The sequence below is a fragment of the Hakea prostrata genome, chromosome 1 (genome assembly GCF_041222555.1).
Source record: "Hakea prostrata isolate BN-2017 chromosome 1, UWA_Hpros_2, whole genome shotgun sequence".
Lineage (NCBI taxonomy): Eukaryota > Viridiplantae > Streptophyta > Magnoliopsida > Proteales > Proteaceae > Hakea > Hakea prostrata.
Genome location: NC_142600.1, coordinates 22128405 through 22143314, shown reverse-complemented (window position 1 = coordinate 22143314; position 14910 = coordinate 22128405). Strand labels below are relative to the sequence as shown.

The window sequence follows — 14910 nt, the reverse complement described above, 5'->3', positions numbered from 1 at the left end:
ACCTCTAATTTGCCTCATTTTAAAACCCCTCCATATTTGGTGGGACTTTCAGTGGGAAAGTTGAGAAAACTAAGCTTGGGACCCACGTGCATCAAATTTCCACAAAAACCTTTCTTTTCCTTTTTTCTCCTTCACCCTTCACTATGCATGGGACCCACATTTTTTTTCCCCACCCCTTTTTTCCCACCCCACCTTTGCAAGCAAACGCACCCTTAGTCAATGCAAGGTTGGTAGAGTGGTAAGATTCATATATTTCTCAAGTGGAGAGGTATGGGTTTGACTATTGCGAATGACAATGCTCCCCCCAGGATGTAATCGAGGTGCGCTCAAGCTAGCTTGGATGAACTTCAGATAACAAAATTAGAACTTTTAGTGTAATTTCCCGATCTCAAATTTTTCTTTATATAAAGCACATTTGTTAAAAAAAAAAAAAAAATAAAAAAAAAAATCAGAATTCTGCTGCTTCGATTTATTCTCCTTATTGCTTGTTTTACACTTTTATCACATTCTCTATTTGTCGACGTCACATTCACCCTCCAATTTATTGTCTCCAATTTCTTATCCGGGAAGGAGGTTTAACGGTCGACCGCCACTGTTCAACTGAGACATCCGCAGAGACCATAAAGGTTTGAATCCTTGGAAGCCTCGTTGCCATTGGAAGAAAAATCAGAGAGATGATTAAGGGTTAAACGCAATTTTAATCTGAGGTTAATCGTGCATTTTTAGTTGGACATGTGTCACACATGGATAAGAGTTAAAAATCCACAGTTCTCTGCCTCATACAATTCTGATACCTTACCTGAAGTGAAGAGTGTCTTACTCTTGTAACTGCCATTGATATATACGTCTTTGGTTGACAAGAAGAAGAGCGAAGAGCATTTCTTTCATGGCGTCACACTCCCTTGTCATTCATGCTCCCTTCTGGAAGAACGGAATTTCGCACAAGAACTTCACTGGCTCTGCCACATTTTGTATTAAGAAAAGGATAACGGTGATTAGAGCGAAGCAAGGAGGGAACGCTTTGCAGTATCGAAAGCTTGGGGATTCCGAGCTACAAATTAGCGAAATAACCATGGGAACGGTGATAACTTTTCAAGTGTTTTTTTTTTCCATAGATTTTTTTTGCAGTTGAAGCTTTGAACCAGGTTTACTTTCTTCATCTATATCAGAAATCGTCGGATTTACAACTATAGCAGTGGATAGATTTATTAGCTTTCTAAACTGGAATTCATCTTAATAAAATGGTGAATGGTGGGCCCTTTGACTATATATATTTCCAGTCTTTAGTCTTTAGTCGCTTATCTGTTCTTATGTTTTCTGTTATCTTTTGTGTTTTGAACGACATTTTTTCCCGTGGGATAGAGTTATAGTACCCAGTACTCTTGTTTTATCAAATTCATCAAAGTTTCAATTATTTCTCATACAAAAGAAACAAGCTAGTTCAGCAATTTCAATTAAAAACCTCAACCTACTTCCAGAAACCGAAAGGATGCATAAGGCCAACAATGTAAATTGTACCCTAGATTATAGTTCGAGGTGGGAAACATATAGTGGGAAGAGTTCAAATTGGGTGTTGTATGGACATTTTAGATCAGAAGTTTGCCATGAATATCAGTAAGTATATTACCATCGCGGGTTTGCTTGGTTGGTAAAGCCAACACCTCTTTATGAAGAGGTGGTGGGTTCAATTATGCCTAATGATATATTATGTAATACTCCCATCCCCAATACATAAAAATTGCCTGTTTCAACCAAAAAAAAAAAAAAAAAAAAGAAAGAAAGAAAGAAAGAAAGAAGTATATTACCATAGGTCCATATATGATGATGATGCATCAATCGGCCATCAAATGATCTCTATGTATAGCCATGTTAGAGTAAATATTTTACATCTGAGTTTAGAACTATAAATATTGCTATACATATTGCATTTTCTTACTCTTGAATGTAATGTTTGTTTGCAAATTTCAGATGACATTTGGGCAGCAGAATACAGAGAAAGAGGCTCATGAAATACTTAGTTATGCATTAGAACATGGCATTAACACTTTGGATACTGCAGAAGCAGTAAGTTTTATGCCTCACATCAAGCATCTGGATGTTTATCTGTTTCTTAGGCACTTCAAATATGGATATGCCTGTTGCTGGTATTGGAATCGTCAAGCATTTTATATTTCATCATGGTAGTGAAAACCATTTTTCTTCCTTCTTTGCTTTATAGTATCTGGTATTGCATCAGGAAGGCGATTTTAGAAGATGACTATTATATGGAGGGACACAATTACTCTAAAGATATATACATATGGAAATGCATAGAATGCGTTTGAAATACAGTTTTGAAGCATAAAATAGTATGGACGAGCAATATGTAAAATATAGTATCTACAAAGGTGGAACTAAGTATAAGATGACGAGCGCAATTCAATTAATTATGTAAAAAGAGTGAGGTTTTTTTACATGCATTGATACTGAAAAAAAATAAAATTTCGGTATGGAGAATATGTAGGGTTTATATGCACAGATCATGGTACTTCAATACCAACAAAATAGCCAAGGAAAGCCTAATCTTTTGCTTGAAAATGATGATGTCGAAAAGATGCTACCTCCGACTACTAGATACATTAGTGTCATCAACATGAAAAACTAAAACAACCACCGTAGAACCCTGAGAATTAATAAAGACCTACTGATCAGAACAAGAAACCATACTTACTAGCAATCTAGCTTTCCCACCCAAGCTTTCCTCATTAGCCTCATATCCTTGCTAGCCTTAACTGTATCTTGTGCTATAATGGTTCAAAAGACCTCGACCACCTGTTCTTCACTTGCCCCTTCGCGTGCTCTCTCTTGGAGAAAGCTCTCTCCTCCATTTGGCTTTGCTCTAGATGCTCATTTGTCTTTGCTTGGGATTGGTTATGGCAAATTTATTTGTGACTACGTTGTTAAGTTGGTCTTCGGTGCCACTATCCAACACTTGTGGTGGGAGCGTAATCTTAGGAGTTGGACTTCCAAGTCTAGATTTGTGGATTTGATTTGAAAAGCAATTTGCTTTGATGTCTCCGCCAGTCTTCAGTTAGTTCCCTACCCCCTGTTATGGATACCCTAAGGAACAAACTCATTGTTATTACTTGGGGTTTGAGTTTTGCTCTCCAGTCTCCCTCTTGAAGGTTGTTGTCCCCACCCCCTCTCTCCCTTTCAGTGTACATTTTTCCTCCCTTTGGGGCTCTTTAATGATAGTTTTTATTCATTCAAAAAAAAAAAAAAAAAAAAAATTCTAGCTGAATATGTCAAACAAGACTCTAAGTGATGGTTTCAAACCTTAAATCTTCTTGTGTAGCTTACATACTTTGATGTAACCACCGAGCGGCAGCCCAGGAGGGGCTGAAAGAGGGGTTACACCCCTAGCGCAAATCACAAGCTCAGGGGAGGTGTAATTCTGTCTTTACTACCCCTGAGTCGAAATCTTAGGTGCTGGAATAGGTCCAGCCAGGAATCATGGGGATATTTGTGTCGTTTCTTTTGTTAGTTTGAGTTCTAGATTGGTAAGAAGTTGATTTGTCTGTGGTTAGGATAAGCTTCCTATTAAGTAGTTTTATCTTTTCAGCATTGTTTCAAATTAGGAAACAGTTATTAGAAGTCTAGTTTAATCAGTATTTGGAGTCAGTAGGTTGAGTCTATATTTACCAAAATGGTTTGCAAGCAAAAACAGTTTTGGATGAATTAATTTTGATTGATTACTTGATTGTGAAAGTCGTGGGGAACCCAAAGGGAACCTGTGGCTGGTTTTGTGTTTTAGTCATCAAATGTTTTCAAGAAGTTTCACACCTTAGTAGCCTGCGATTGTGGGTGATAGTCAGTTCTGCACCTGCTCAGCCTAAAACTCCCCTTTCCTGCACTCAGGTTCTCCTCACAGCCCAGAATTTTCTACAAAACCCTTCCCCCTCTCTTGGTTCTGCTCTGGGTTGCCTAGGCTGCAGCTGTAGTAATTTAATTAGTGATCCTGAAGATTGTGTAGCCCTGCAGTGGGGTTACATCAATTGGTATCAGAGCCAGGCTGCCAGCACCCCATTAAATTATGGAAGAACTCAATTATTCTGATGAAGAACAGTACCTTCCAAGCTCACTGAATTTGATGGCTAAAATTCTGTTTGCTGAGAAGGAAGAAGAAGACTGGAAAAGAAACTGCCTATTCTACAACAGAATTAAGTCAGGTAAACATACAGTTACAGCTATAGTTGATAGTGAGATTAGTGTTAATGTGTTCTCCAAAGAGTTTGGCACTAAAGCTGGCCTATGTACTGAGAGTCTTCCCCAACCCTATAAGGTCTCTTTACTTAACAGTAATAGACTAGAAGTCTACCAGGGTGTTTATTCCCTCTTGGTCTCCATGCTTACTCTGAAAATATTTGGTGTGATGTAATTTCGATGAAGTTAGTAGACATCATTCTAGGGAGGCCATGGTTGTATGATAACGATGTAACCATTATGGGAAGGGATGAATGGACGATACCTGTAAGTTTCTACATAAAGGGAAGAGGGTTGTACTGTTAGCCCTAAACTTACCAGCAGAAATCAAAAGGAAACAGAGCCAGCAGTTCAGCCAGCAAACACCTATGCATTCAGTCATGGTTGTTTCACCCAAAGAATTCGAAGGTTCAAGGGGAGAAAGTAATCTTATTATGGTACTCTTCACTGAATCATGGGTACCCCAGTCACAAGAACATTCCCCACCCATCAGAGAACTTCTGCAGCTGTATTCAGATGTAGTACCAGAAGACCTCCTTGATGGATTACCCCCACTAAGGGACATCCAGCGTGCTATAGACCATGTACCTAGAGCACCACTTCCAAACTTACCAGCCTGCCGAATATGAGCCCTGCAGAACATAAGGAATTACAGAAACAGGTGGAGGATCTTTTAAAGAAGGGGTTTGTGACTGAGAGCCTTGGTCCTTGACTCCTTGTGTTGTACCAGCTTTGTTGACTCCTAAGAAAGACGGTTCCTGGAGGATGTGTATGGACAGCAGAGCCATTAATAAGATTGCAGTAAAGTACTGCTTCCCCATTCGTAGGCTTGATGATATGCTAGATATGCCTACTGGTTCTTCCATCTTCTCCAAGCTAGATCTCAAGAGTGGCTACCACCAAACCAGAATTAGGCCAGTGGACGAATGGAAGACTGCTGTCAAAATCAAAGGAGGTTTGTTCGAATGGAAGGTTATGCGCTTTGGCTTGACCAATGCATCCACCACCTTCATTAGGGTTATGACGCAGGTATCAAGCCTTATATTGGAAAGTTCTTTTCAAGCCATATGTTGGAAAGTTCTTAGTAGTATATACTTTGACGACATTCTGCTATACAGTAAAACCAGAGACACATCTGAAGCATCTCTAACAATTGATGGAGATTCTAAGGGCAGAGAAGCTATATTCAATCTAAAAAAATGTACTTTCATGCTACTAAAAGTGGTCTTCTTGGGCTTTATCATCTCCTAGGATGGAGTAGAGGCAGATCCAGGAAAGGTCAGATGTATTTAGAATGGCCAGCACCTAAGACCCTCACTGAGGCAAGCAGTTTTAATGGGCTTTTTTCTTTTTATCGAAGCTTTATCAAGAACTTCAGTTCAGTGATGGCCCCAATCACCGATTGCACAAGGACTACCAAGAGCAAGTTCGAATGGACCCCCGCAGCCAGCAGGCTTTCAAACTGGTCAATGCACCAACCCTGTGACCACCAGACTTTGATCAACTATTTGAAGTAGCTACGGATGTCTCACATATAGGCATTGGAGGAGTTTTAATGCAGCAAGGCCATCCCATTGCCCTCTACAGTGAAAAGTTGAATGATGCCAAAGCCCGCTATTCCACCTATGATGTTGAGCTATATGCTGTAGTTCAAGTACTCAGGCATTGGAGGTACTACCTAGTTTGTAAGAATTCATCCTGTACTCAGACCATGAATCCCTAAAGCATCTTCACTCTCAGAAAACCATCAGTCAGTGGCAGGCCAAGTGGGTGGGATACTTACAGGAATTTGCGTTTGCTCTCAAGTACAAGGCAGGGAAAGAAAACAAGGTAGCAGATGCTCTCAGTCGAAAGGTACTAACCGCCACCATAATGATTCCTGAAGCTAATGACATATCTCAAGTCACCAGTGAATGTGCCACGGACAAGGACTTCAAGGAGATATATGAAGAAATCACTTAAGGAGGACACCATCCCAGGTCTTCCATACATGATGGGTATCTGTTTTATGGGACGCAAGTCTGCATCCCATATTCATTCTTGCGGCAGCATATTATTAGAGAACTACATGGAGGGGGCCCTGGTAGACACTTTAGTTAATAAAACAACAGCCCAAGCCAAGGACAGATATTTTTGGCCTGGAATTAAGGGGGACATGGAGTTAGTCATTAAGAGATGTAGGGTATTCCAGTTAGCAAAGGCTAGCCCACAACATAAAGGGCTCTCCCCTCCCGATTCCTCATCAGTTTGACTCAGTCTTCATGGTGGTTGACAGGTGCACCAAAATGGCACACTTCATTCCCTGCCGCTGAACATGTGATGCTTGGCACATAGCAAAAATCTTCTTCAAAGAAATTGTTCGGATCCATGGGCTGCCAAGTACATCGTATCTGACAAAGACGTCAAATTTATGAGCTATTTCTGAAAGACACTCTGGCCGCTCATCAACACCAAGTTGTTGTACTCAACTGCTTTTCATCCCCACACCGACAGCCAAATAGAAGTTATTAACAGGTCCTTGGGAAATTTACTGAGAAGTCTGGTACAAGATTATGAAAAGACCTGGCTGACTATACTAGACATTGCAGAATTCGCCTACAATAGCTCTGTCAAGAGGACCACCGGAAGAACCTCCTTTGAAGCACTGCTTGGCATCCAACTGCAGAGGCCTATTGATTTGACCCCACTACCAAACAAGGCTAGGGAGCCTTGGGTAAGGCAGATGAATTCCATCGTCATATCACTAAGGCACATGCCGATGTAAGAAGGAAGATAGCACTTAACATGGACTTATACAAGGCCAGTGTCAACAAGCACTGAAGGTCTGTCATTTTCAGTCCAAGAGATATATATGGTCATGGTCAGGATGTAGTGATAAACCCCAAACGGCTTCATCTAGGTGCCAATACCAAGCTACACCCCAGGAAGATGGGACCCTACAAAGTCCTCAAATTTTGTTTTGGCCCCAATGCTTACCATCTAGAGGTACCTGCAGACATGGGGATTAGTGATCTTTTTAACATAGCATATCTCTACCTTTACACTGGACACCACAGACAAAGGGGATACAGAACACATGCTTCAGCTTCCACAGATTGTACCACCTAGCCAAGAGACTATAGGAGGTCTTATATGACATGCACAAGACCACTTGAAGTGGGCGTGGATACCATGCTTTTCTTGTCAAATGGAAGGGCAGGCCGTGAAGTGACAGTACTTGGATACGCTCTGATGACTTCAAGAGAATTGATCCAGATCTTTATAAGAGATATATGGCCTTCACCCATTCATCGGAGATGAATGATTTTAACTGGGGGGAGCTGATGTAACCACCCAGAGACAGCCCACGAGGAGCCGAAAGAGGGTTTAAACCCCTAAAGCAAATCAAAAGCCCAGGGGAGGGGTAATCCTATCTTTACTACCCTTGGGTTGAAATTTTAAGAGCTGGAATTGGTCCAGCCAGGGAATTGTGGGGATATTTGTGTCTCTTCTTTTGTTAGTTTGAGTCCTAGATTGGTAAGAAGTTGATTTGTTTGTGGTCAGAATAAGATTCGTATTAAGGAGTCTTATCTTTTCAGAGTTGTTTCAAATTGGGAAAGTTTGTTTCAATTAGGAAACAGTTACTAGAAGTCTAGTTTAATCAGTATTTGGAGTCAGTGGGTTGAGTCTATAAATACCAACCTGGTTTGTAAGCAAAAACAGTTCTGGATGAATGAATTTTGATTGATTACTTGACTGTGAAAGTCATGGGGAACCCAAAGGGAACCTGCAGCTGGTTTTTTGTTTTAGCCATCGAATTTTTTCAAGAAGTTTCACACTTTAGTAGCCTGCGATTGTGAGTGATAGTCAGCTCTGCACCTGCTCAACCTAAAACTCCCCTTTCCTGCACTCAGGTTCTCCTCGCAGCCCAGAATTTTCTACAAAACCCTTCCCCCTCTCTTGGTTCTACTCTGGGTTGCCAAGGCTGCATCTGTAGTAATTTAATTAGTGATCCTGAAGATTCTGTAGCCCCGCTGTTGGGTTACATCATACTTTGCGTGAATTGCCTTGGAGATTGCCCCATTTACGCTTTCTTATGAAGATCACCACATAAAATTGCATTTTTGATATCCAATTGACAGAGAGACCAGTCAATATTGATGGCTAAAATACAAGAACTCGGACCGGATTAGGGTGAGCAACTAAGTAACCTATGGTTCACACCATATAAAGGGTGAACTCGGTGCCAAAGGCTTTTGCACAAGCAGAGTCCGGGGGGCAATTATCCTACATAGTCTTGCCCCAACAATTTTTGTTGGAAGCTGTTTCTATACCTTGACCTCAGGGCTATAACTTTGGTTCACCAACCGTTGTGCCAAGCACCTACCTCCACCAACCCCCATAAACAGTTCACACTATATGTATAAGTAAAATCTTTTACAAAGAAACAGACCTTAATCTGTTCAATTGAAACATCGGGATTGTACTTGATTGTGTACACTCAGCAGGGAAAAAAAGAGGAAGAAGAGAGCAAAACTTCCCATTTAGTAACATGTATCACTTTCAGAAGTTTGGTATTGGTCTTTTGGTCTTCAACAGTCAATTAAGTTTACTCTGAATTTTGAAAAATTTTGGTTTGATAATGAATCTAACTTGCTCAGGTAAAAGTGACTGGGGTTTAAAATCCTGTTCCTGGACTAGGATAGAGGAATTGGCAGTTAAGTAGAGTCATACTGAACTGTCCACGTAAGTGTTGGTACTTGGCAGAAGTCAGTTTAAAAAATGAATGAATGTTGTTTCCTGCTCACACCTTCAATGCAGAAAGGGACAAAGCATGCCATGAAGGGGAAGCTTGTTGAAGAAATTAACAGAAATGTCTCCTCTTTTTGCTATTCAAGTGTCCTCCAGTATCTTCTCTTACCCATATGCTATACCAGTGTGTACCATTGATGTGGAGGCTTGGATCTTTATTGAAACAGGGAGAATTGGTTAATTAGTTGTCTAACTAGTCTATTGATTTGACATTCTGATAACAAGACTTTTGTCCCACAAGTTCATCATTTGTTTACTTACTGTTCACTTTGAAACAATTCATAGCTTTTTGTCTATTTATTCCTGCAGGACGTTGTTATTCTTTGCAAGGATTGCTTCACATTATTGATTTCTATATCATAATGCAACCTTCTTTTTTTTTTGCTGACAAATTCTTGTGATGCTCTTCATGGCTTTTTCCACATTTTATGTGACAGTATCCAATTCCAATGAGTAAGGAGACACAAGGAAGGACAGATATTTATATTGGAAATTGGTTGAAGTCTCGTCCTCGTGACAAGGTACCTTACATTGAATAAATGACTTACTATTCTGTTCCATTTTCTTTCCTGTTATCATTTTTCACAGCATTTTTTTAGATTAAGGTCCCAAATTTCCATGTCATACACTTGACAGATAAGAGAATGAAAAGGATACTTTCTGTTAACAAATCTCATGTGTTGAGTAATTTATTGGCCAGACAGTTGGCTTCTTAATAGCTACACACTTGCACCACCTGTCCTTTTAACTGCAGATTTGGCATGCCGTAAAAATCCTTATAATCGACCTTATTGTATTATTATTTTTCTTCAAAGAGATAGTGAGAGTGTCCTTGAGCATATTCGTCTCATTGTGTTGTTGACAAACTCTTGAATGTTGTATTCAACATTTTCTCCCCTGAAACTTTATGCATTCAATATTTTGGCATTGTTATTTATTAACTTTAATCAAATCCCTAGGTTCTGAATGTTGGGAAATATTATCATTTTTCATGTTTCAAAACATTTTGAAGGTTTGAATATGATAAAGAAAAGAAAATGGGGGGAAGGGGAAGAATGGGATCTGAACTATATCAAAAAATTGTCTAACTGTACTAAAAATACTGACTAGTATTGGATTGTCTGGTTTCATGGTTAGGTAGTATTGGCTACAAAAGTTTGTGGTTATTCGGAGCGATCAACTTATTTACGTGATAATGCAAGTGTCTTACGTGTTGATGCTGCTAACATCAAGGAAAGTGTAGAGAAAAGCCTTAAGCGCCTCAACACTGACTACATTGATTTATTGCAAATTCATTGGTTAGTTTTTAGTTTCTATATCAATACTTTTAAGTACCAATCTTAAGATACTAATCCATATAACTCTGTTTAGAGAGGCGGTCATTAGCACATGATATCTATGATTTTATATTGGTCCCTCCATTTAGCACTCAGTATTTTGAATTCATTTTAATGCATAGATGATGATTTTTTATTTGTATTGTAGAATATCTTGAGCAGCCATATAGGAATAGTGTTCTTCTATTGGTTTAGATGGGACCTACTGTTATTTACTGAGCACCACAAAGATTTTCAGGAACATTGGCTGAAATGACGAACATAAATTTTTTAAGCAAAATAATAAGTATGCATTTTCCTCTTAATGGAAATGAAAATGGGAAGAATTTATACTTGCCTTATTTTTGGAATATCTTTTCCTCTAAGTTGCTTAAATGATTCTAAAATGATTCCAAATCCTTTAATTTCAAACATCTATGTATTTAAATTTTAAAACGAATACAGCAAAGAAGAAACAAAGAGAATTCTTTGGAGAGAATGAGTTAAGACTGTCCTTTTCCTTTTCCTTTTCCATTCTCATTCTTGTAATGCATCTCATATATCTTTATCATTCTTCAAAATTTATTGCCCTCAGCTGCTAGAATTTATTGTTTTTCTTGTTTTATTTCCTTGCACTTATTTTTCTAAGAAGTTGGCTATGCTCGTGAGCTCTTTTTTAAGGTGGAACCGTGGAACACAAGAATTTCAAAAGTCCTTTTGTTTTTCTGTTGCTTTTTCATTTCTACCAATGCCCAGGATCTTAATCTTGAGAAATTAATTTCTATTCTCTACCATATCAACTTCTGAAATCATGAGAAAATTTATTACTTAGAAGAACTTGCTTAATTAGAAATATCATGAGCATTAATTTTTGTTTGAGTTAGTTTTAGTTCGTAACTTTCCTGAAGTTGATTGTGATTCCTGCAACTATTGCATTACAATAGCAAAGTCCCTTTCTGAGACACTCAAGCATATTCTTGAACTGTGAGAAATCACCATGACACTCTGGAAGTTTGGTTGGATTTTCACCTTGTTACAAGAAACATTCTGTTTGTGGATGCCTGAGACTTTGTATATGGTTGGTTGCAGGCCAGATCGCTATGTAGCATTATTTGGTGAGTTTGTTTATGATCCTTCAAAGTGGAGGCCAAGTGTGCCATTTGTGGAGCAGCTCCAGGCCTTTCAAGAGCTCATTAAAGAAGGGAAGGTAACATTGATGAGCAGGAAATCTGGTTACTTTTGCAACTTTTAGAAATGATTAGAATTATGTGTCTCAAGAAAACTCTTAGAAATTCCTACCACAGCAATTAATAATAGTTTTCTTGGTGTCAAACAGTGGCACTACAAAGAGATTGCAGTGACTCAAGCATTCTGAAATTTTAAATTTGAAGAGTCTGTAATCTCATTCTTTCTTCTTCTTCTTCTTCTTCTTTTTTTAATGATAAAAGAAATTTCATTACTTAGGCCAAACATATACAAAGATCAATTCCCTTTAAATTAGTCAGAGACAACAACTCTTGGATTTCTAAGTTGTTAGCGGCAAAACATTAAAAGTAGACCTTGTTCCTAAAATTAGTGAAAGTAGCTTGCAATATCAAATTAGATATTGTGTTTGTGCACTCATGCATGCAAGTGAACATTTCCATATCACACAGAACCTAGGAATGAATTGCATGTCTTGACAGAAAAATAAGTAAATTACTTTTGAAACCCTGTCCTGTCTTTCGTTCTTTAATAAATGGAGTGTTATTGTCAGTTCTAGTGGAGGTGTGTCGAGTCTTTGACCTTCTTTGTTGGCCCTTAATATTAAAGCCTTCAACAGATCATCAACAAGTTGCTATATGGAACTAAGACTTTCTGTTAAAAAAAATTCTTTGTTCTCTTTTTGATGATTTCATTCTTCCTATCTCACCAAAAGAAGGGTAAGAAGAAGTGCTCTAATAACAATGGATGGTTTCAGGTAAGATACATAGGTGTTTCTAATGAAACTTCGTATGGTGTATTGGAGTTTGTTCATGCTGCAAAAGATGAAGGACTACCAAAGATTGTCAGCATCCAAAACAACTATAGCCTGCTTGTTAGATGTAAATTTGAAGGTAAGCAAAAGCAAAACACAGTTTTTACACAGAATCGAGGGATGTTGATCCATGTTCCCCAGGCCCTAATAACGGTTCAAGAATCAAGTTGTGCAGAAAAACGGCACTAAACTTTCCCTTACTATCACGGTTGTGAAGGTGGTCCTAGGCGTCCAGACGCTCCTTGTTGGATGACACCTTGGGTTGCCTAGCCACCTTGACAACTATGCTTATTTCTTACTGTATGGTAGAGTCAGATATTCAACACACATACATACTTCCTAGGGATTTCTCTTCTTCTGTTAGTTCAGTTTGTCCCTGAACTTCTTTATCTGATCAATGAATTCCAATCAGTCTCAAAGGCCTTGGAGCAATTTCATCTCCAATATATTTTTCTCATCAATTAATCCATGGTGTATAACCAAGAAGTGTTGTATCAGGACACTTGTGAGACTGCTAGTAGTTACATTATCCTCCTATTAGTTTCTTTTGTGATGTGCTTAAAATGTCTTTCATGGCTTTTCTGAAAAAGGAGAGCACTATAGTTATTTTACAAACAATCCAAAACTAATGAACATCCTGAGAAACATGCTCTTGTTGTTGCCTTGGGCTTACACTCTTCTCTGCTGCCTGCCTAGGCTCCTTTGAGCCCTTCCCACCCTCCTTCTTTCTTTTCCCTCTGGGGCTGTTTATTAATTATTTATTAATCTTAAAAAAAAAAAAAAAAAAACAATGAGCAACTAGTAGTAGGATCTCATATCTGTTTTGAGACAAACAATGATTTATCTTTTCCTAGTTTCAACTGTTGCTAGATTTAGTTGTTGATGTTATGGCAGCTTCAAGGAAGTGCTAACTTGCTTTTAAATGAGTCTTTGCAGTTGATTTGGTGGAAGTATGCCATCCGAACAACTACAATATTGGCTTACTTGCTTATTCTCCTTTGGCGGGTGGTTCTCTGTCTGGAAAATATTTGGATGTTAATTCTGAAGCTGCAAAGAAAGGAAGGCTGAACCTCTTCCCTGGATACATGGAGAGATATAATAAATCCATTGCCAAGGTATCTTTTCAGCTGGCTTGGATCTGCCTCCAGTGCAAGAATTTGGTGCTACAGATTTTTTCCATACTAAACACAATGGCCATAAACTGCTAAAACTTCATGGCAGACACATGTCAATGGAATTAAACTCACTTGCTGTAAGCATGTATCAAGACAGGTAATTGGATGTGCCAGTGGAACTATTAAACAAGCCTCAACTCTTGTCCTTTAATCATGTGTCACTTAATTTGGAGGCACAAACAAAAGATTCTGTGACACATCATACTCCATGCCCACGTCCTAATCTTTTTGGTCTCCATAATCCTTTCTGATTGTTAAACCTTGCCCTTTCTTTCTGTCCAAGTTCTAGCTCTATTTTAAAAGGATTTAAATCCTCAGGTCGGTCTTTTACAGGGAGATGGTTGACTTATTCTACAATTTTGCGGTGGGGTGGGTAACTGTTCCTTGTTTCTCTATATGGAAGTCAGCTTGTTTATGTCTTTGAGGAAGAGGTTTTCCCATCAGAATTAAATATAACTGCAGTATTCCATTCGTCAGATAATACAACACTTTCATTTATACTTAAAGTTTCAGATAATGTAGTAGTTCTTGCTTCTTCTTTTTAACCGTTAAGTAGGCTGAACTTGAATCTGTTGTAGGTATGTTTTTGAGAAAACTCCCCAGCAGGAACAGCTTATGCTAATAGTTTCTCTTTTTTGAGTTCAGGAAGCTACAAAACTTTACATCGAGTTGGGAAAGAAACATGGACTAACACCTGTTCAGCTCGCCCTTGCATTCGCTCGGGATCGTTCATTCGTCACTAGCTCAATCATTGGAGCAACTTCAATCGACCAACTAAAGGAAGATATTGATGCATTTGTGGCAACGGAGCGCCCTCTTCCACCCGAAATCATGTTGGAAATTGAGGACATATTCAAAAGATACAAAGATCCAGCAATCTGAGTGATTATGGTGTATAAATTTGCATCTGATTCAGCTTGATCTTTTTTTCCCATAGGAAGATTTTGGTTGCCACACCTCCCCTGTTTTGAAATTATAATCTAATGAATCTTTTGTTCTATAGGTTGAATAATCTCATCGGGGGGGGGGGGGGGGGGAGATTTGATTTCTTCAGTTATGCATTGACAAGTTATTATGAAATATATCGAGGCCTCTATGTCTGAGGCAAATGTATGTAAATCAGAGGTGCATTAGGTGGATCAATCACCATTTATTTGGAATCTTTGCTTGGATCGAGTTCTCTTTTTTTTTACTTGATACACAACAACATCCATACGCAAAATTTCTCCCAATGGCGATTGCTTATAGAAATAGGTGTACTGTCAAACCTAGTTCCACCACACTTGAGGGAAATTCAACCCATTCTGGCCGTTGAATACTTGAGAAATGTTCTAGATTGTCCAAGTGTTGAATTCGAATGTTCCACTCA

At 38.7% G+C, this 14910-nt stretch overlaps 1 protein-coding gene across 1 annotated transcript; it reads left to right on the top strand.

The window, feature by feature from the left end:
* Positions 1–564: 564 nt before the first annotated feature.
* On the top strand, positions 565–14570 carry LOC149028269 (NAD(P)-linked oxidoreductase superfamily protein). Its single transcript, XM_089135688.1, has 8 exons — positions 565–1081; positions 1969–2064; positions 9471–9554; positions 10171–10331; positions 11439–11556; positions 12310–12445; positions 13303–13481; positions 14187–14570. Exons 1-8 carry the CDS (start codon positions 887–889, stop codon positions 14421–14423), a joined length of 1206 nt encoding a protein of 401 aa, XP_088991814.1. The 5' UTR covers positions 565–886; the 3' UTR covers positions 14424–14570.
* Positions 14571–14910: the final 340 nt, after the last annotated feature.